We start from the raw sequence: 21,870 nt of genomic DNA on the forward strand, positions 1-21,870 counted from the left end.
CCAATGTATATATATGCCACATCTTCTTTATCCATTTATCTGTCGATGGACACTTAGGTTGCTTCCATGTCCTGGCTATTGTAAATAGTGCTGCAATGAACATTGTGGTACATGACTCTTTTTCAATTGTGGTTTTCACAGGGTATATGCCCAGTAGTGGGATTGCTGGGTCGTATGGTAGTTCTATTTTTAGTTTTTTAAGGAACCGCCACACTGTTCTCCATAGTGGCTGTATCAATTCACATTCCCACCAACAGTGCAAGAGGGTTCCCTTTTCTCCACACCCTCTCCAGCATTTATTGTTTGTAGATTTTTTGATGATGGCCATTCTGACTAGAGTGAGGTGATACCTCACTGTAGTTTTGACTTGCATTTCTCTAATGATTAGTGATGTTGAGCATCCTTTCATGTGTTTGTTGACAATCTGTATATCTTCTCTGGAGAAATGTCTATTTAGGTCTTCTGCCCATTTTTGAATTGGGTTGTTTCTTTTTCTGATATTGAGCTGCATGAGCTGCTTGTATATTTTGGAGATTAATCCTTTGTCAGTTGCTTCATTTGCAACTATTTTCTCCCATTCCAAGGGTTGTCTTTTCATCTTCTTTATGGTTTCCTTTGCTGTGCAAAAGCTTTTAATTTTCATTAGGTCCCAACTGTTCATTTTTGCTTTTATTTCCATTCCTCTAGGAGGTGGGTAAAAAAGGATCTTGCTGTGATATATGTCATAGAGTGTTCTGCCTATGTTCTCCTCTAAGAGTTTTATAGTGTTTGGCCTTACATTTAGGTCTGTAACCCATTCTGAGTTTATTTTTGTGTATGGTGTTAGGGAGTGTTCTAATTTCATTCTTTTACATGTAGCTGTCCAGTTTTCCCAGCACCACTTATTGAAGATGCTGTCTTTTCTCCATTGTATATTCTTGCCTCCTTTATCAAAGATAAGGTGACCATATGTGTGTGGGTTTATCTCTGGGCCTTCTATCCTGTTCCATTGATCTATATTTCTGTTTGTGTGCCAGTACCATACTGTCTTGATTACTGTAGCTTTGTGGTATAGTCTGAAGTCAGGGAGCATTATTCCTTCAGTTCCGTTTTTCTCTCTCAAGATTGCTTTGGCTTTTGGGGTCTTTTGTGTTTCCATACAAATTGTGAAATTTTTTGTTCTAGTTCTGTGAAAGATGCCACTGGTACTTTGATAAGGGATTGCACTGAATCTGTAGATTGCTTTGGGTAGTATAGTCATTTTCACAATGTTGATTCTCCCAGTCCAAGAATATGGTATATCTCTCCATCTGTTTGAATAATCTTTAATTTCTTTCATCAGTGTCATAGTTTTCTGCATACAGGTCTTTTGTCTCCTTAGGTAGGTTTATTCCTAGGTATTTTATTCTTTTTGTTGCAGAGGTAAGTGGGAGTGTTTCCTTAATTTCTCTTTCAGATTTTTCATCATTAGTTTATAGGAATGCAAGAGATTTCTGTGCATTAATTTTGTGTCCTGCTACTCTACCAAATTCATTGATTAGCTCTAGTAGTTTTCTGGGAGCATCTTTAGGATTCTCTATGTATAGTATCATGTCATCAGCAAACAGTGACAGCTTTACTTCTTCTTTTCTGATTTTGATTCCTCTTATTTCTTTTTCGTCTCTGATTGCTGTGGCTAAAACTTCCAAATCAACGTTGAATAACAGTGGTGAGAGTGGGCAACCTTGTCTTGTTCCTGATCTTAGTGGAAATGGTTTCAGTTTTTCACCACTGAGAATGATGTTGGCTGTGGGTTTGTCATATATGGCCTCTATTAGGTTGAGGTAAGCTCCCTCTATGCCTATCGTCTGGAGGGTTTTTACCATAAATGGTTGTTGAATTTTGTCAAAAGCTTTTTCTGCATCTATTGAGATGATCATATGGTTTTTTTCCTTCAATTTGTTGATATGATGTATCACATTGATTGATTTGCATATATTGAAGAATCCTTGCATTCCTGGGATAAACCCCACTTGATCATGGTGTATGATCCTTTTAACGTGCTGCTGGATTCTGTTTGCTAGTATTTTGTTGAGGATTTTTGCATCTATGTTGATCAGTGATATTGGCCTGTAGTTTTCTTTCTTTGTGACATCGTTGTCTGGTTTTGGTATCAGGGTGATGGTGGCCTTGTAGAATGAGTTTGGGAGTGTTCCTCCCTGTGCTATATTGTGGAAGAGTTTGAGAAGGATAGCTCTTCTCTAAATGTTTGATAGTATTTGCCTGTGAAGCCATCTGGTCCTGGACTTTTGTTTGTTAGAAGAGTTTTAGTCACAGTCTCAATTTCAGTGCTTGTGATTGGACTGTTTATACTTTCTATTTCTTCCTGGTTCAGTCTCGGAAGGTTGTGCTTTTCTAAGAATTTGTCCATTTCTTCCAGGTTGTCCATTTTATTGGCATAGAGTTGCTTGTAGTAACATCTCATGATCCTTTGTATTTCTGCAGTGTCAGTTGTTACTTCTCCTTTTTCATTTCTAATTCTTTTTTTTTTAATATTTATTTATTTATTTATTTATTTATGGCTGTGTTGGGTCTTCGTTTCTGTGCGAGGGCTTTCTCTAGTTGCGGCAAGTGGGGCCACTCTTCATTGCGGTGCGCGGGCCTCTCACTATCGTGGCCTCTCTTGTTGCGGAGCACAGGCTCTAGACCCGCAGGCTCAGTAATTGTGGCTCACGGGCCTAGTTGCTCCGCGGCATGTGGGATCTTCCCAGACCAGGGCTCGAACCCATGTCCCCTGCATTGGCAGGCAGATTCTCAACCACTGCGCCAGCAGGGAAGCCGTTCATTTCTAATTCTGTTGAGTCTTCTCCCTTTTTTTCTTGATGATTCTGGCTGATGGTTTATCAATTTTGTTTATCTTCTCAAAAAACCAGCTATAGTTTTTTTGATCTTTGCTATCATTTCTTTCACTTCTTTTTCATTTATTTCTCATCTGATCTTTATGGTTTCTTTCCTTGTGCTAACTTTGGGGTTTTTTGGTTCTTTCTCTAATTTCTTTAGGTGTAAGGTTAGGTTGTTTATTTGAGATTTTTCTTGGTTCTTGAGGTAGGATTGTATTGCTATAAACTTCCCTCTTAGAACTGCTTTTACTGCATCCCATAGGTTTTGGGTCATCGTGTGTTCATTGTCATTTATTTCTAAGTATTTTTTGATTTCTTCTTTGATTTCTTCAGTGATCTCTTGTTTATCTAGTAGTGTATTGTTTAGCCTCCATGTGTTTATACTTTTTACACTTTTTTCCTGTAATTGATATCTAGTTTCATAGCATTGTGGTCGGAAAAGATACTTGATATGAATTCAATTTTCTTAAATTTACCAAGGCTTGATTTGTGACCCAAGATATGATCTATCCTGGAGAATGTTTCATGAGCACTTGATCAGAAAGTGTATTCTGTTGTTTTTGGATGGAAAGTCCTATAAATATCAATTAAGTCCGTCTTGTTTAATGTACCATTTAAAGCTGTGTTTCCTTATTTATTTTCATTTCGGTTGATCTGTCCATTGGTGAAAGTGGGGTGTTAAAGTCCCCTACTATGACTGTGTTACTGTCGATTTCCCCTTTTATGGCTCTTAGCATTTGCCTTATGTACTAAGGTGCTCCTATGTTGGGTGCATAAATATTTACAATTGTTAAATCTTCTTCATGGATTGATCCCTTGATCATTATGTAGTGTCCTCCTTTGTCTCTTGTACTAGTCTTTATTTTAAAGTCTATTTTGTCTGGTATGAGAATTGCTACCCCAGCTTTCTTTTGATTTCCATTTGCATGGAATCTCTTTTCCATCCCCTCACTTTCAGTCTGGATGTGTCCCTAGATCTGAAGTGTATTTCTTGTATACAGCATATATACAGGTCTTTTTTTTGTATGCATTCAGCCAGTCTATGTCTTTTGGATGGAGCATTTAATCCATTTACATTTAAGGTAATTATCACTATGTATGTTCCTATTACCATTTTCTTACATTATTTTGGGCTTGTTATTGTAGGTTTTTTTCTTCTCTTGTGTTTCCTGCCTAGAGTAACTTCTTTAGCATTTGTTGTACAGCTGGTTTGGTGGTACTGTATTCTATTAGCTTTTGCTTGTCTGTAAAGGTTTTAATCTCTCCGTCAAATCTGAATGAGATCCTTGCTGGGTAGGGTAATCTTGGTTGTAGGTTCTTCCCTTTCATCACTTTAAATATGTCCTGCCACTCCCTTCTGGCTTGCAGAGTTTTTGCTGAAAGATCAGCTGTTAACCTTATGGGGATTCCGTTGTATGTTAGTTGTTGTTTTCCCTTGCTGCTTTTAATATTTTTTCTTTGTATTTAATTTTTGATAGTTTGTATCTTGGCGTGTTTCTCCTGGGATTTATCCTGTATAGGACTCTCTGTGCTTCCTGGACTTGATTGACTGTTTGCTTTCCCATATTAGGGAAGTTTTCAACTATAATCTATTCAAATATTTTCTCAGATCCTTTCTTTTTCTCTTCTTCTTCTGGGACCCCTATTATTCGAATGTTGGTGCGTTTAATGTTGTCCCTGAGGTCTCTGAGACTGTCCTCACTTCTTTTCATTCTTTTTTCTTTATTCTGCTCTATGGTAGTTATTTCCACTATTTTATATTCCAGGTCACTTCTCTGTTCTTCTGCCTCAGTTATTCTGCTATTGATTCCTTCTAGAGAATTTTTAATTTCATTTATTGTGTTGTTCACCATTGTTTGTTTGCTCTTTAGTTCTTCTAGGTCCTTGTTAAACGTTTCTTGTACTTCCTCCATTCTATTTCCAAGATTTTGGACCATCTTTACTATCATTCCTCTGAATTCTTTTTCAGGTAGACGGCCTATTTCCTCTTCATTTGTTTGGTCTGGTGAGTTTTTACCTTGCTCCTTCAACTGCTCTGTAATTCTCTTTCTTCTCATTTTGCTTAACTTACTGTGTTTGGGGTCTCCTTTTCGCAGGCTGCAGGTTTGTAGTTCCTGTTGTTTTTGGTGTCTGCCCCAGTGGGTAAGGTTGGTTCAGTGGCTTGTGTAGGCTTCCTGGTGGTGGGGACTGGTGCCTGTGTTCTGGTGAATGAGGCTGGATCTTGTATTTCTGGTGGCCAGGACCATGTCTGGTGGTGTGTTTTGGGGTGTCTGTGAACTTAATATGATTTTAAGCAGACTCTCTGCTAACGGGTGGGGTTGTGTTCCTGTCTTGCTAGTTGTTTGGCATGGGGTATCCAGCACTGGAGCTTGCTGGTCATTGAGTGGAGCTGGGTCTTAGCGTTGAGATGGAGATCTCTGGGAGAGCTCTCGCCGTTTGATATTATGTGGGGCCAGGAGGTCTCTGGTGGTCCATTGTCCTGAACTCAGGTTTCCCACCTCCGAGGCTCAGCCCTGACACCTGCCCGGAGCACCAAGACCTTGTCAGCCACACAGCTGATCCGGAGAACTTCCAGGAGAGGAAGCTACAGCTCGTTCAGTCCATGAAGAACTTCCTGCGAATCGACAACTCCCGCTTCGGCAAGTTCAAGTTCAAGAGCCACTCAGGGGAGCTCAGACTGGGCGTGATCTCCTCAGCCCAGTATTCCAAGAACTGCCTGTACCTGCCTGCTGGGGAGAATTTGCAGAACATCTTTGACGAGCTGCTGGTGCTCGCGCACCTGGATTTTGGTGGCTTCGAGCAGCCTGCCCGCACCACCACCAGGAAGAACAAGAAGAGTGCGTGGCAGTCCAGCAGCCGCCAGGTGGCCTGGACTTCAAGACCCACCGACCAGCAGGTGCGCTCTAGCAGCAAAGTCAGCAGCCACCAGGGGCTGCATGCGGCCACCACCAGGAGTCTCAAGTATCTCTCCCCACCGTGGGCAGGGGCTGCCACATCCATGAGCCTCCTTTCTCCTTCCTCCTTCTCCTGGGCTACCAGGCAGCCGGGTGAGGCCCTGGGGAGGTATCCTGCTCAGGCTCTTTGCCGCCGGCTGCCTTAGTGACCATTCTTAATATTTAAAAATACAAAAGTCCCAAAACTACTTAAAAAAAAAAAGCAGACTATATAGAACACTTACTACAAAAAGGATGAATTATTTTCCTATGTTACTTCACTTTACTCCCATCTCATGCTTTACAATTTGTCTCAACAAAGAAAAAGGCTCAGACTTCAGAAAGGTTATAAATCTATCTAAAACAGCAAAAATACACATAATTATTAGTGACATTATAATCATATTTCCAAACAATGTGTATATATTATCAAATACTTAATTTCTAAACCTTTTGATGATTGTCAGTGATATCTCTTGGTTATTTATTACCAATAAATAACTGATTTAAAAAGACATTTGAAAATTGCATTATTTCCCCCAAAGTACTCATATGTATATAAGAGAGATTTACAACTATTTCTCCATTGGGATCTAGGAAAATCCTTAGAAACAGATTCAGCATAAAAGCTAATACTAATATTAAAATCCATAGCATAAAAAAGATATCCACTACCATACTGAAGTATTGTGCATTTGACGTAAACTAATGTTTACTGCTCTCAACTTTAACATTAACTAATTAGCAGGATATAAAATTTTCCCATAGTTGTATTTATCAAAAAGCCAAATTTTCCCAATATATATTCTTATTCAGCATTTACTCAATAAATTATTACTGAGTGCCTGCCACGTATCAGGCACCATGCTATAAGTGCTGGAGAGCTATGAACCAAACAGCCATGTTTTACCTAAACAATACTTAAGCACTGCCCCTTTTCTAGAACACAGATATACATCACCACCTTTTCAAAGTGTCTTTATGTTTTGTAAACATGTTCATTCTGGCAATATTTTGAAAAATTTAGTTCATGAATCAGATCTCTAAAGGTAAATTTATATGTTTTTTAATTTAAAAAATTTAATGTTTTTTAAGACATAGAAATGTTTGCCTGTCATGGAGTGTGTTTTTCTATATGGCAATAACAAAACATCAAAGATAGCATATATTAATTTAAACTTTAAGAGTTACCTGAAATAGGGGGGCAGAGTCAAGATGGCGGCATGGGAAGATGTGGAGTTTGCATCTCCCCAAAACTAGGGCACCTGCGGACACTGGTGGGGACCTTGATGCCCAAGGAGACGGCGAGGAACCCCTGAGTGACCGGGTAGGACGTGGGGGGAGTGAGGGAAGAGGAGAAGTGGAGTCCAGACAGGACCGGCGCCCCTGAGGGGTGGCTGGGAGGGGGGAGGAGTTCCCACACGGGACCCCCTGGGGAACCTGGGGAGCTTGTAGGATCAGCGGGGAGTGCGCTAAGTGTTTCCCTTGCCCACTCAGGCCCCAGGAAGCCTGCTGGCTCCTGGGACTGGTCCTTCGTTCTGCAAGGCCCCCTCCGGCTGTGGGGGTCCAGGCCTGGTCCTCTGCCTCCTGGGGCCTCCTCTGGCTGCATGGCTCCAAGAAGCATGGGGGGGCATGTGGAGAAGAAGAAACGCCAATGGAAAGGGGCCCTTAGGGATCAGAGAATCGGGGGGAACGCGCCTAGAGTTTCCCCCGCCCACTCAGGGCCAGTGAACCTGCTGGGGTCCTGGACCTGGTCCTCCAACCTCCAAGGCCAGAGGCACTCCTGGGCCCCTCCTGCTGCACTGAGCCTAAGCCCCACCCCTTACTCCACCCCCAGAGCCTTTTCCAGCCCCATGGGTCCTAAGCATAGGCCCCACGTACTGCCTAAACCCCACCCCCCGCCTAAGCCCCGCTCCCCACAGACAAGGTCTTTTCTGGCTTTTTTTTTCTCCCCTCTTTTTTTACTATTGTGGCTCTGTTTTACCTTCCGCTTGTTGTTTCAACTATATTTTTATTTTTTTATTCTTTCTAACATATCTGTTAGTTTTCTAATCTTATTTTTTACTCTTTGTTATTGTTCTGCTCCTTTTTTTCTTTTCTTTTTTTTTTGCCGCCCCGCACAGCTTGCAGGATCTTGGTTTGTGAGCCCGGGGTTGGGCCAGAGTTCCTGCGGTGGGAGGTCCGAGCCTGAACCACTGGATTAACAGACAACCTCAGACTCCAGGGAATATTCATTTGAGTGAGGTCTCCCAGAGGTCCTCATCTCGGCACCAAGACCCAGCTCTAACCAACAGCCTACAAATTCCAGTGCTGGAAGCCTCAGGCCAAACAAGCTGTAAGACAGGAACACTATCCCACCCATCAAAAAAAGGGGGGCGGGGGAGGGTGACAAAAAAATATGTCACAGATGAAGGAGCAAGGTAAAAACCTACAGGACCAAATAAATGAAGAGGAAATAGGTGATGTACCTGAAAAATAATTCAGAGTAATGATAGTAAAGATGATCCAGAATCTCGGAAATAGAATGGTGGCATGGATTGAGAAAATACAAGACATGTTTATCAAAGATCTAGAAAAACTAAAGAACAAACAAACAGTGATGAACAACAAAATAACTGAAATGAAAAATACACTAGAAGGAATTAATAACAGAATAGCTGAGGCAGAAGACCAAATAAGTGAGCTGGAAGACAATGGTGGAAATAACTGCCAAGGAGCAGAATAAAGGGAAAAGAATGAAAAGAATTGAAGACAATCTCAGAGACCTCTGGGCAAACAATAAATGCACCAACATTCAAATTATAGGGGTCCCAGAAGAAGAAGAGAAAAAGAAAGGGTCTGAAAAAATATTTGAAGAGATTATAGTTGAAAACTTCCCTAATATGGGAAAGGAAATAGTCACCCAAGTCCAGGAAGTGCAGAGAGTCCCATACAGGATAAACCCTAGGAGAAACACACCAAGGCACACATTAATCAAACTAACAAAAATTAAATTCAAAGAAAAAATATTAAAAGCAGCAAGGGAAAAGCAAAAAACAACATACAAAGAAATCCTCATGATGTTATCAGCTGATTCTTCAGCAGAAACTCTGCAGGCCAGAAGGGAGTGGCAGGATATACTTAAAGTGATGAAAGAGAAAATCCTACAACCAAGATTACTCTATCCAGCAAGGATCTCATTCAGATTCAACAGAGAAATCAAAAGCTTTTCAGACAAGCAAAAGCTAAGAGAATTAAGCACCACCAAACAAGCTCTACAACAAATGCTAAAGGAACTTCTCTAGGCAGGAAACACAAGAGAAGAAAAAGACACATGAAAACAAACCCAAAACAATTAAGAAAATGGTAATAGGAACATTCATATCGATAATAATCTTGAAAGTAAATGGATTAACTGCTCCAAACAAAAGACACAGGCTGGCTAAATGGATACAAAACCAAGATCGGTATATGTGCTGTCTACAAGAGACCCACTTCAGACCTAGGGACACATACAGACTGAAAGTGAAGGGATGGAAAAAGATATTCCTTGCAAATGGAAATCAAAAGAAAGCTGGAGTAGTAATACTCATATCAGATAAAATAGACTTTAAAATAAAGACTGTTACAAGAGATAAGGAAGGACAATACATAATGATCAAGAGATCAACCCAAGAAGAAGATATAACAATTATAAATATTTACGCGCCCAACATAGGAGCACCTCAATACATAAGTCAAATGCTAATAGCCATAATAGGGGAAATAGACAGTAACACAATCATAGTAGGGGACTTTAACACCCACTTTCACCAATGGACAGATCATCCAAACAGAAAATAAATAAGGAAACACAAGCTTTAAATGATACATTAAACAAGATGGACTTAATTGTTATTTATAGGACTGTCCACCCAAAAGTGGCTGAATATACTTCTTCTCAAGTGCACACGGAACACTCTCCAGGATAGATCACATCTGGAGTCACAAATCAAGCCTTGGAAAATTTAAGAAAATTGAAATTGAATCAAGCATCTTTTCTGACCACAGCGCTATGAGATTGGTAATCAATTACAGAAAAAAAACTGTAAAAACCACAAATACATGGAGACTAAACAGTGTGCTACTAAATAACCAAGAGATCACTGAAGAAATCAAAGAATAAATTAAAAAATACATAGAAACAAATGACAACAAAAACACGACGACCCAAAACGTATGGGATGCAGCAAAAGCAGTTATACGAGGGAAGTTTATAGCAACTCATTCTCACTTCAACAAACAAGAAGAATCTCAAATAAACAATCTAACCTTACACCTAAAGCAACTAGAGAAATAGGAACAAAGAAAACCCAAAGTCAGTAGAAGGAAAGAAATCATAAGGATCAGATCAGAAATAAATAAAACAGAAATGAAGAAAACAATAGCAAAGATCAATAAAACTAAAAGCTGGTTCTTTGAGAAGATAAACAAAATTGATAAACCTTTAGCCAGACTCAACAAGAAAAAAAGGGAGAGGATGCAAATCAATAAAATTAGAAATGAAAAAGGAGAATTCATAACTGACACTGCAGAAATACAAAGGATTATAAGAGACTACTACAAACAACTATATGCCAATAAAATGGACAACCACGAAGAAATGGACAAATTCTTGGAAAGATACAATTTTCCAAGACTGAGACAAGAAGAATTAGAAAATATAAACAGACTTACCACAAGTAATGAAATTGAAAAAGTAATTTAAAATCTTCCAACGAACAAAGGTCCAGGACCAGATGGCTTCACAAGCTAATTCTATCAAACACTTAGAGAAGAGCTAACACCCATCTTTCCCAAACTCCTCCAAAACACTGCAGAGGGAGTAATACCCCCAAATTCATTCTATGAAGCCACCATCACCCTGATACTAAAACCAGACAAAGATATCACAAAAAAAGAAAATTACAGACCAATATCACTGATGAACATAGAAGCAAAAATCCTCAATACTACCAAACAGAATCCAGCAACACATTAGAATGATCACACAGCATGATCAAGTGGATTTATCCCAGAAATGCAAGGATTCTTCAGTATATGCAAATCAATCAGCGTGATACACCATATTAACAAATTAAGGAATAAGAACCATATGATCACCTCAATAGATGCAGAAAAACCTTTTGATAAAATTCAACACCCGTTTATGATAAAAAATCTCCAGAAAATGTTCACAGAGGGAACCTACCTAAAAATAATAAAAGCCATATATGACAAACCCACAGCAAACATCATACTAAATGGTGAAAAACTGAAAGCACTTCCACTAAGATAGGAACAATACAAGGATGTCCATTCTCGCCACTCTTATTCAACATAGTTTTGGAAGTCCTAGCCACGGCAATCAGAGAAGAAAAAGAAATAAAAGGAATACAAATTGGAAAAGAAGAAGTAAAACTGTCACTGTTGGCAGATGACATGATACTATACACAGATAATCCTAAAGATGCCACTAGAAAACTACTAGAACGAATCATTGAATTTGGTAAGGTTGCAGGATACAAAATTAATGCATAGAAATCTGGCATTCCTATACACTAATGATGAAAAATCAGAAAGAAAAATTAAGGAAACACTTCCATTTACCATTGCAACAAAAAGAAAAAAATACCTAGGAATAAACCTACCTAAGGAGGCGAAAGACTTGTAATCAGAAAACTATAAAACACTTATGAAAGAAATCAAAGACGACATAAACACACAGAGAAATATACCATGTTCTTGGATTCGAAGAATCAATATTGTGAAAATGACTATACTACCCAAAGCAATGTACAGATTCAATGCAATCCCCATCAAACTACCAATGGCATTCTTCACAGAATTAGAACAAAAAATTTTACAATCTGTATGGAAACCCAAAAGACCCCGAAAAGCCAAAGCAATCTTGAAAAAGATAAACAGAGCTGGAGGAATCAGGCTCCCCAACTTCAAACTATACTACAAAGCTACAGTAATCAAGATAGTATGGTACTGGCATAAAAACAGAAATATAGATCAGTGGAACAGGATAGAAAGCCTGGAGATCAACCCACGCACATATGGTCACCTAATTTATGACAAAGGAGGAAAGAACATACAATGGAGAAAAGACAGCCTGTTCAATAAATGGTGCTGGGAAAACTGGACAGCTACATGAAAAAGAATAAAATTAGAACACTCCCTAACACCATACACAAAAATAAACTCAAAATGGATTAAATACCTAAATATAAGACTGGACACTATAAAACTCTTGGAGGAAAACATAGGCAGAACACTCAATGACATATATCACAGCAAGATCCTTTTTGACCCACCTCTACAGAAATGGAAATAAAAACAAAAATAAACAAATGGGACCTAATGAAACTTAAAAGCTTTTGCACAACAAAGGAAACCATAAATAAGACGAAAAGACAACCCTTGGAATGGGAAAAAATATTTGCTAATGAAGCAACTGACAAAGGATTATCTCCAAAATATACAAGCAGCTCATGCAGCTCAATATCAAAAAAACAAACAACCCAATCGAAAAATGGGCAGAAGACCTAAAGAGACATTTCTCCAGAGAAGATATACTGATTGCCAAAAAACACATGAAAGGATGCTCAACATCACTAATCACTTGAGAAATGCAAATCAAAACTACAATGAGGTATCACCTCACACGAGTCAGAATGGCCATCAGCAAAAAATCTACAAACAATAAATGCTGGAGAGGGTGTGGAGAAAAGGGAACCCTCTTACACTGCACTGTTGGTGGGAATGTAAATTGATACAGCCGCTATGGAGAACAGTATGGAGGTTCCTTAAAAAACTAAAAATAGAACTACCCTACAACCCAGCAATCCCACTACTGGGCATATACCCTGAGAAAAGTATAATTCAAAAAGAGTCATGTACCACAATGTTCACTGCAGCTCTATTTACAAGAGCCAGGACATGGAAGCAACCTAAGTGTCCATCAACAGATGAATGGATAAAGAAGATGTGGCACATATATACAATGGAATATTACTCAGCCATAAAAGGAAACAAAATTGAGTTATTTGTAGTGATGTGGATGGACCTAGAGTCTATCATAGAGACTTAAGTCAGAAAGAGAAAAACAAATACTGTATGCTAAGACATATATATAGAATCTAAAAAAAAAAAAAAAATGGTTCTGAAGAACCTAGAGGCAGGACAGGAATAAAGATGCAGACGTAGAGAATGGACTTGAGGACACGGGGAGTGGGAAGGGTAAGCTGGGATGAAGTGAGAGAGTGGCATGGACATATATACAGTACCACAAGTAAAATAGATAGCTAGTGGGAAGCAGCCACATAACACAGGATTATGAGCTCAGTGCTTTGTGACCACCTAGAGGGGTGGGATAGGGAGGATAGGAGGGAGACGCAAGAGGGAGGAGATATGGGGATATATGTATATGTATAGCTGATTTGCTTTGTTATAAAGCAGAAACTAACACACCATTGTAAAGGAATTATACTCCAATAAAGTTGTTAAAAAAAAAAACTCTTAGAGGAAAACATAGGAAAAACACTCTTTGACATAAACTACAGGAAGATCTTTTTTACCCACCTCCTAGAGTAATGAAAATAAAAACAAAAATAAACAAATGGGACCTAAGGAAACTTAAAAGCTTTTGCACAGCAAAGGAAACCATAAACAAGATGAAAAGACAACCCTCAGTTTGGGAGAAAATATTTGCAAATGAATCAGTGGACAAAGGATTACTCTCCAAAGTATATAAACAGCTCATGGAGCTCAATATCAAAAAAACAAACACCTCAGTTAAAAAATGGGCCGAAGACCTAAATAGACATTTCACCAAAGAAGACGTACAGATGGCCAAGAGGCACATGATAAGATGCTCAACATCACTATTTATTAGACAAATGCAAATCAAAACTACAATGAGGTATCACCTCACACCAGTCAGAATGGCCACCATCAAAAAATCTACAAACAATAAATGCTGGAGAGGGTGTGGAGAAAAGGGAACCCTTTGCACTGTTGGTGGGAATGTAAATTGATCCAGCCACTAGGGAGAACAACATGGAGGTTGCTTAAAAAACTAAAAATAGAACTACCATATGACCCAGCAATCCCCTGCTGGGCATATACCCTGAGAAAACCATAATTCAAAAAGAGTCATGTACTACAATGTTCATCGCAGCACTATTTACAATAGCCAGGACATGGAAGCAACCTAAGTGTCCATTGACAGATGAATGGATAAAGAAGATGTGGCACATATATACAATGGAATATTACTCAGCCATAAAAAGGAATGAAATTGGGTCATTTGTAGAGATGTGGATGGACCTAGAGTCTGTCATACAGAGTGAAGTAAACCAGAAAGAGAAAAACAAATATCGTATATGAACGCATATACATGGAATCTAGAAAAATGGTACAGATGAACCTATTTGTAGGGCAGGAATAGAGATGTAGACATAGAGAACGGACATGTGGACACGTGGGTAAGGGGAGGGTGGGAAGAACTGGGAGATTAGGTTTGCCATAAATACACTACCATGTGTAAAATAGATAGCTGGTGGAAACCTTATATAGCCAGGGAGCTCAGTTTGGTGCTCTGTGACGACCTAGATGGGTGGGATGGGGGGGTGGGAGGGAGTTCCAATAGGGAGGGGATAAGGGTGTGCATATAGGTGATTCACTTCATTGTACAGCAGAAACTAACAAAACATTGTGAAGCCATTTTACTACAAAAAAAAAAAAAAAGAGTTACCTGAAATAGGAATATTCTGTGAGACTGATAACTGCACATCTCCAGTTCCTGGTGGCATGTCAACAACTAAATAGTCCAGTTGACCCCAATCTACCTAAAAACCAAGATGACACAAATAACATCACTGTATAAACAAATGTGGTGAATAGTGATATAAACAAAAATAAATGAATTAATAACAAAGCTAAAATAATAGCTTTCACTTGAGCCATTAGCAAATGCCAGGGACTGTGCTGAGGGCTGATAAAGGAATGAATAAGAAACAATCTTTGCCTCTAGCAGACCTTTTCTGACCGATAAGGTTAAATTTTCAAATGACACCGCAAAACACACACATACCATAATGGTGAACCCCTTGCACAATGGACTTCTATTCAGGACCACTCATTTATTTTCACTGAAAATAGCCCGTATTTTACCTAAGGAGGTCTTAGCTTTTTGTCCTTTGTGGTTTTTGGTACAGTGTTTCCTATAGCAGATCTTAATATAATTTTTTTAAGTTTATTATTTTTCCTTCATAAAACACACTAATAATGAAAACCAAAACTTAATAAGAAAATTTTAGAAATATAACTAGAGTTCCAAATTAACATTTTGATTATTTCTTTTCAGGCACTTTTCTAAGTATCTGTATCTAGAAAATTCAGCTGTTTAACCAAGTCCTTAATGCTCAGCCTCAATTAGATAGGGCTCAAGGGTACCTCAGGCTCTTTTCTCCTCAAGTGGTTCTTCCTTCTGAGTCCCCAGTTTCAGTGAAAGGCCCTAGGATCCTCTTAGCTACCTAAGGCAAAGGCTTGGGATAATACTTAACTGTTCCCTTTCCCTTGCTATCCCCAGTCACTGATTATGCCTTCTAAAAATCTCTCAAATGTATCCACGTCTCTCTTTCTGCATGGCCGAGAACCAAACATAGGCCACAGGCATCTATCACTAAAGTCTCCCAACCAATCTCTCTGGTCTAGCACTGCCCATACAGTGTGTTCCTAACACCAGTGAAAACTGGTTTGATAATGCCACTTTTTTGCTTAAAACTCTTCTATTGCTTTTAGGATAAAATCTAAGCTTTAGCTTCAGAACCTCTGCCTGGTCTTCTTCACTTGCTAATTCCTCCTCATTCTTTAGATCGTAGCTTGAAATTTACTTCCCATAACTTCCATTAAAGATTAGATATGGTGTTCCTACTATGTAGGAACAATTCTTCTAATCGTTTGTTCATTCATTCATTCATTCATTCACCCAACAAATGTTTATTGAGTACCTACTATATATTAGGCATTGAGCTAGGTATTGATAATTAAATGGTATCATGGTCCTTAGCCTCACAGAATTTACAATACAGAGGGAGACAGATACTAAGCACATAATGATATAACCTGTGCAAAGAAGTTAGTGAGAGAAACTGAAAGATCAACATAGCTGAAGAGCAGTGCAAGGGGAAAGATGGCATTCATTTACTGTTATTTCAGTATCTGTCTTCTCATGAAACTGTAGATGACTTAGAATACATAACAAAGAATGGATACATAGGAGATGCTCAATAAGTTTTCTTTCAAGGAATGAATGAATAAATAAACACATGCAAAGATCCAAAAATTTTTAAATGTAAATGTAAATCATACTGTGTATATAATCCCATATCCTGCTTCTTAAAACTTAATAATGTGAAATAAGCCTTTTCCATATAATCACATATTTTTAAAATTAAAATTTAGATGATACTGGGTCAGAGGGATTCATTCATGTATTAACACATTTATTCAACACATATTTACTGAGAATTGATGCCAGGCACTGTTCCAGGTGATGAAGATACAGCAGTGAAAAAAACAAAGTCCCAGCCACCAGGCAACTAACGTTTTAGTGAGGAAGACAGGTAGATAAACAGGCAGAAAGACAAGCAAATCAAAGACAAGCGCTACAAAGAAACAAGTATCCCTTACTATACAAAATTACTTGGTTCCTGATTTGGATATATCCAGATCAAATAGCAAGAGACAGTTTTAGGGACTTCCCTGGTGGTCCAGTGGTTAAGACTCTGTGCTTCCAACGCAGGGGGCATGGGTTCGATCCCTGGTGGGGGAACTAAGATCTCACATGCCACATGGTATGGCCAAAAAATAAAATTAAAAAAAAAGAGAGAGATAGTTTTAAAATCTTCAATTCCTGAATTTCAGAGGGCAAGTAGTAAGAGTTCAGACAGCTAAGGATTTATCAAAGAATTTCTTTGAGTCTCTTCAGTTCCCAAGGTCCGATGGTGAGGAACACATGAAGAAGAGGGAAAATGAATAGAGTGGTAGAAGATGCTACTTTCGACAGGGTGGTCAGAGCCTGGAGTGAAGTGAGAAAAATAACTGATGCAATTCTCGGAAAGCATTCCAGGCAGAAGCAATAGCAAGTGCAAAGGACCTGAGATGGGGATATGCTTGGCGCATTCAAGGAATAGCTAGGAAGGCAGTACAGCCTTTCTAAAATAGCACTCCCCCAACCATCAGTCTCTTTCCTTCTCTGAATGTGTCCTTCTTCAACACATTTATCAGTATATGTCATTATATACTGACATGTCTTTTAGGAATTCTATTAATATTTCTCAAACACAAGTACTTGACACTGATTTAATGACACATTTTAAGAGAATGATGAAATGATGAACATGAAGTAGTTCATTTTCAATATAGAGTTTCTTGGTTTGAAAAATAGTTACCCCTAAGTTACCCATGGCCATCATCTATGAAACTATTTACAAAAAAGATAAAGGATACTTTTCATTTTATATCCTCTGCACTGAAACTCCTAGCACTGGCAGACTGACAAGTCTCTTTGTTTCAGAGGACATCAAATGACTGGTGCCAACAATTTATCATTGTGGTTCCTTGGCATTTAATCATATTTATCACATTGGCTCCAATTTCTTATTTCTTTAAAGAGAACTGCTATTATGGTTCCAAGGAACTAAAAATATATCACTGTTAAGGCAATTAATTTCAAATGACTGAAACTGAATTCAAACTTTCTGGGGGGAAAGAAAAAAAAAACCTGGACCAACACCTTCATCTCACATAGTAGGCATTTCACAAAGGCTTGCAGACTTGAACTGAACTGAAGTCAGTATCTGAGTTCCAGTTTTAGAGCATTCACTAATATTAATATTGAAATATACTGGCTGCCAGGAAGTTCCAGTTCTCTATAATCACCAAAGCATTGATTTTAGAATGATTTAGGGATTCTCTAGTTTCTACTCAGTGTTTGTTTACGCATATAAATAATTTATTACTAAATGTAGAAAAATAAGTACTAGCAAAACACCCAGGTATCTCATTTAGTAAAACCAAGCGACCAATCCAGATTTTGTGTGGCCTGAAACATATACAATTTGGGTGGTCTTCTCTAAGAATTAGAATGCAGTTAGGAATGCAAAATTTGGTACAAAAGTAAATATTTATTTAGAATGTACAAGAAATCATCATAAAATGCTGGAGCCTTAGAGATTCAAGTTCCTTTCTCTGAGGTCTCCTGAACAACAGAAATGCTTACATAGAAATGCTTCCTGACTGCAACCGGCTTCCTCTCTCCACTGAGAACACTCTACAACTCCCAGCATCTCTTAGGAGCCCATGACAGTGTGGAACCCTGAACTTAAGCTTCATTAACCTCAAGGTAACCCCACCTCTAGTAAAACCTTCTTGGCTCCCTCTCAGGCGCCAGACTCAAAGGATCCCAGCAGAAAAGACTGAATCAGTCTGGAAGTGGAGTTACCAAGGTAGTTCAGAGATGCCCTGTGGATAAAGAGGCAGTGCTGCAGCAGAGAATTCAGCAGTGCAGCCAGGAAATCGAATATGTGCATTACCTCTAAAGGGGGATATAAACAGCATAATGGGAGAGTAAAAAAATAAAATAAAATCCAGTGGTCAGGGCAATTGTGAAGGCTGGGATGAGGTACAGATTAGGGGCAGCATTCAGACCTGAGTCTGCCAACAGAGGCTTTGTGCAAGATGCCTCTTTTACACAGTAGTGCATAACCTTTATTCCCCTCTAAAGTGTTTGAGATACAGGACTTCTGGAATCAAATATTGATATAATGTAGTCGCTGAGCTTTTGTCCAAAGACATTGAGATAACATTAGAACAGCTGTTTTTTCATGTGTCCTATAAATATGAATTTGTAATTGCTATAACAGCACAACTTATGGTATTGCTTTTTTTTACTGCTCTTTTCTTTGTTTATTAAGACAACCAACGCTTAAAGTTTTTGCTATCAGAAATAATTACTGGGACTTCCTTGGTGGCACAGTGGTTAAGAATCTGCCTGCCAATGCAAGGGAAACGGGTTTGAGCCCTGGTCCAGGAAGATCCTGCATGCCACGGAGCCACTAAGCCCCTGTGCCACAACTACTGAGCCTGTGCTCTAGAGCCCGCAAGCCACAACTACTGAGCCCACATGCCACAACTACTGAAGCCCATGCACCTAGAGCCCATGCTCCGTAACAAGAGAAGCCTGTGCACCGCAACAAAGGGTAGCCCCCACTCGCCGCAACTAGAAAAAGCCCACGCACAGCAACAAAGAACCAACGCAGCCACAAATAAATAAATAAATTTATTTTAAAAAATAATTACTAAATCTCTGTTAAATTATTTTTATTTCTTTCTTGTCAACCTTACACAGGGAAAATATTCCAAACTAGCACTGACTAGGGTAATTTTAGGCCAATATGTCTTCTCCAAACAATACTTTGTATTTTATATTCAGAATAATGCCTGATAATCTGACAGTAACTCAAAAACTCAAATAAAGGCAATTCCCTCTTTTCTGAGGAATGACTGGGAGATAAAAGTGTGTCATATTTGGACAGATAAGGTTATGAAGACATCAGGACATCAGTTATGAAGAGTGTGGTGCTATGAATGGGTAAAGAAGGTGGACCACTTTCTTCCATGGATACTTCTATTAAGAAGCTGACCAGGACTTCCCTGGTGGCGCAGTGGTTGGGAGTCTGCCTGCCAATGCAGGGGACACGGGTTCGAGCCCTGGTCTGGGAGGATCCCACATGCCGCGGAGCAACTAGGCCCGTGAGCCACAATTACTGAGCCTGCGCGTCTGGAGCTTGTGCTCCGCAACAAGAGAGGCCGCGATAGTGAGAGGCCCGCGCACCGCGATGAAGAGTGGCCCCCGCTCGCCGCAACTGGAGAAAGCCCTCGCACAGAGACGAAGACCCAACACAGCCAAAAATAAATAAATAAATAAAATTAAAAAAAAAAAAGAAGCTGACCAAAGCAGCAGCTATCAGGCCTTGCTCCAGAGGATGCCAGGAGCACAAGTGCAAAGTGGCTGAGTTGTAAGTGTTGAAAAGAAAGGGCCCATAGATGCATTCCATTTTTGGCTTCTCAGCTGGCGGGAGCAGTGTACCACAGTCAGCCTCCAGGGTAGCGGATGCCATCATCAGCACCACACAGGCCACGTTTAAGTACCACAGGGTCAACAATATGCTTTTCCACAGCAAAGGCAGAGTGTCCCAGCTATCCCAGGTCTGCTAGCAAGGCCAATGTGAGCCAGGTGAAAACAATATCAGCAGGGGTGGGCCCTGGGCCCCTGTGGAATCAGGGAGGAAAAGCACTGCCAAGAAAGAGAGGCAGAGCTGTAACCTGCTGGAGCCAAAGTGGTGGCCAAGACTCCTGAGGGCAAGAAAAAGGTAACTTAAGAATGAAAAGAGGAATCACGAAGCAGGAGAAATGGGACAAAATCTAGACTGAGTAATTTAAAAGTGGGCTGTGTCCCGGCAGCCCATTCATATAATGCTTAGAATATTCCATCAGTGAGAGGGCAAATTCTTCAAGGAAGTTGGGCTGAGCCAGACATTGCCTCTTTCCTTCCTGTCTGCTCTTAATTAGTCACTGAATAGTTGGTTTTGACTCTTATGCCTACTTGACTCATAATTAGTAGATCTCAAGGTAGTGTCCTGATGTCTCACTCTGTTTGTCTGGCCTGGTCTGTATCTGTTGCTACTTCTATCCTGTACCTAAGTCCTGCTACCTGTCCCTGATTTCCTGGTTCTCCAACCACTGTTAGGCATGCTTCAACCCTAATAGCAAATAGAACAGTGTACCTGTGCTTTGCTCAGAATCCCAGACATGAAACCATGCCACTACTGGCATAGGACATGCAGCTAACCTTTTCTCAGGCCCACGGACAAATTTGTCAGGCAAATTACCAAGCTCCTAGGATTTTTGATTCAACTAATTTCCAAGGTTTGAATCGGTCTTCAAGCTCTAAGAATTCTAGGGTAATTATTTTTATACAAAATTATCTCCCCAACTTCAGTGTAAGGTTCCTGACAGAAGAACTCATTCTTTATACATCTCCAGACTCCCCTTCCACAGCCAATCCCCTCTCTAATGAACCAGTGTTCAGTGTTCAATCAATAACCACTGACTGATTCTGAGTCAAGTTGCTCCTTACAATTTTCTTCTTTTTTTTTTTAAACTTCTTCATTGGAGTATAATTGCTTTACAATGGTGTGTTAGTTTCTGCTTTATAACAAAGTAAATCAGCTATACGTATACATATATCCCCATATCTCCTCCCTCTTGTGTCTCCCTCCCACCCTCCCTATCCCACCCCTCTAGGTGGTCACAAAGCACCGAGCTGATCTCCCTGTGCTATGCGGCTGCTTCCCACTAGCTATTTATTTTACATTTGGTAGTATATATAAGTCCATGCCACTCTCTCACTTCATCCCAGCTTACCATTCCCCCTCCCCACATCCTCAAGTCCATTCTCTACGTCTGTGTCTTTATTCCTGTCCTGTCCCTAGGTTCTTCATAATCTTTTTTTTTTTATTTTTTAGATTCCATATATATGTGTTAGCATACAGTATTTGTCTTTCTCTTTCTGACTTACTTCACTCTGTATGACAGACTCTAGGTCCATCCACCTCACTACAAATAACTCAATTTCGTTTCCTTTTATGGCTGAGTAGTATTCCATCGTATACATGTGCCACATCTTCTTTATCCATTCATCTGTCGATGGACACTTAGGTTGCTTCTATGTCCTGGGTCTTGTAAATAGAGCTAAATAGAGCTGCAGTGAACATGGTGGTACATGACTCTTTTTGAATTATGGTCTTCTCAGGGTATATGCCCAGTAGTGGGACTGCTGGGTTGTAGGGTAGTTCTATTTTTAGTTTTTTAAGGAACGTCCATAGTTTTCTCCATAGTGGCTGTATCAATTCATATTCCCACCAACAGTGCAGTGTAAGAGGGTTCCCTTTTCTCCACACCCTCTCCAGCATTTATTGTTTGTAGATTTTTTGATGGTGGCCATT

The 21,870-nt window shown here is 39.6% G+C and overlaps 1 protein-coding gene across 4 annotated transcripts in view; it reads right to left on the minus strand.

Moving 5' to 3' along the window:
• NUBPL (NUBP iron-sulfur cluster assembly factor, mitochondrial) overlaps positions 1-21,870 on the minus strand; it is a 438,815-nt gene that overhangs the window by 151,332 nt on the left and 265,613 nt on the right. For all 4 annotated transcript variants that reach the window (XM_082384184.1, XM_082384183.1, XM_082384182.1 and 1 more), the window contains one exon: positions 14,553-14,646. In XM_082384184.1, coding sequence (XP_082240310.1) covers positions 14,553-14,646 — 94 coding nt within the window. The remainder of the gene's footprint in view (positions 1-14,552; positions 14,647-21,870) is intronic.

This window comes from Balaenoptera borealis, assembly GCF_965194805.1.
Source record: "Balaenoptera borealis genome assembly, chromosome: 3".
Classification (NCBI taxonomy): Eukaryota; Metazoa; Chordata; class Mammalia; order Artiodactyla; family Balaenopteridae; genus Balaenoptera; species Balaenoptera borealis.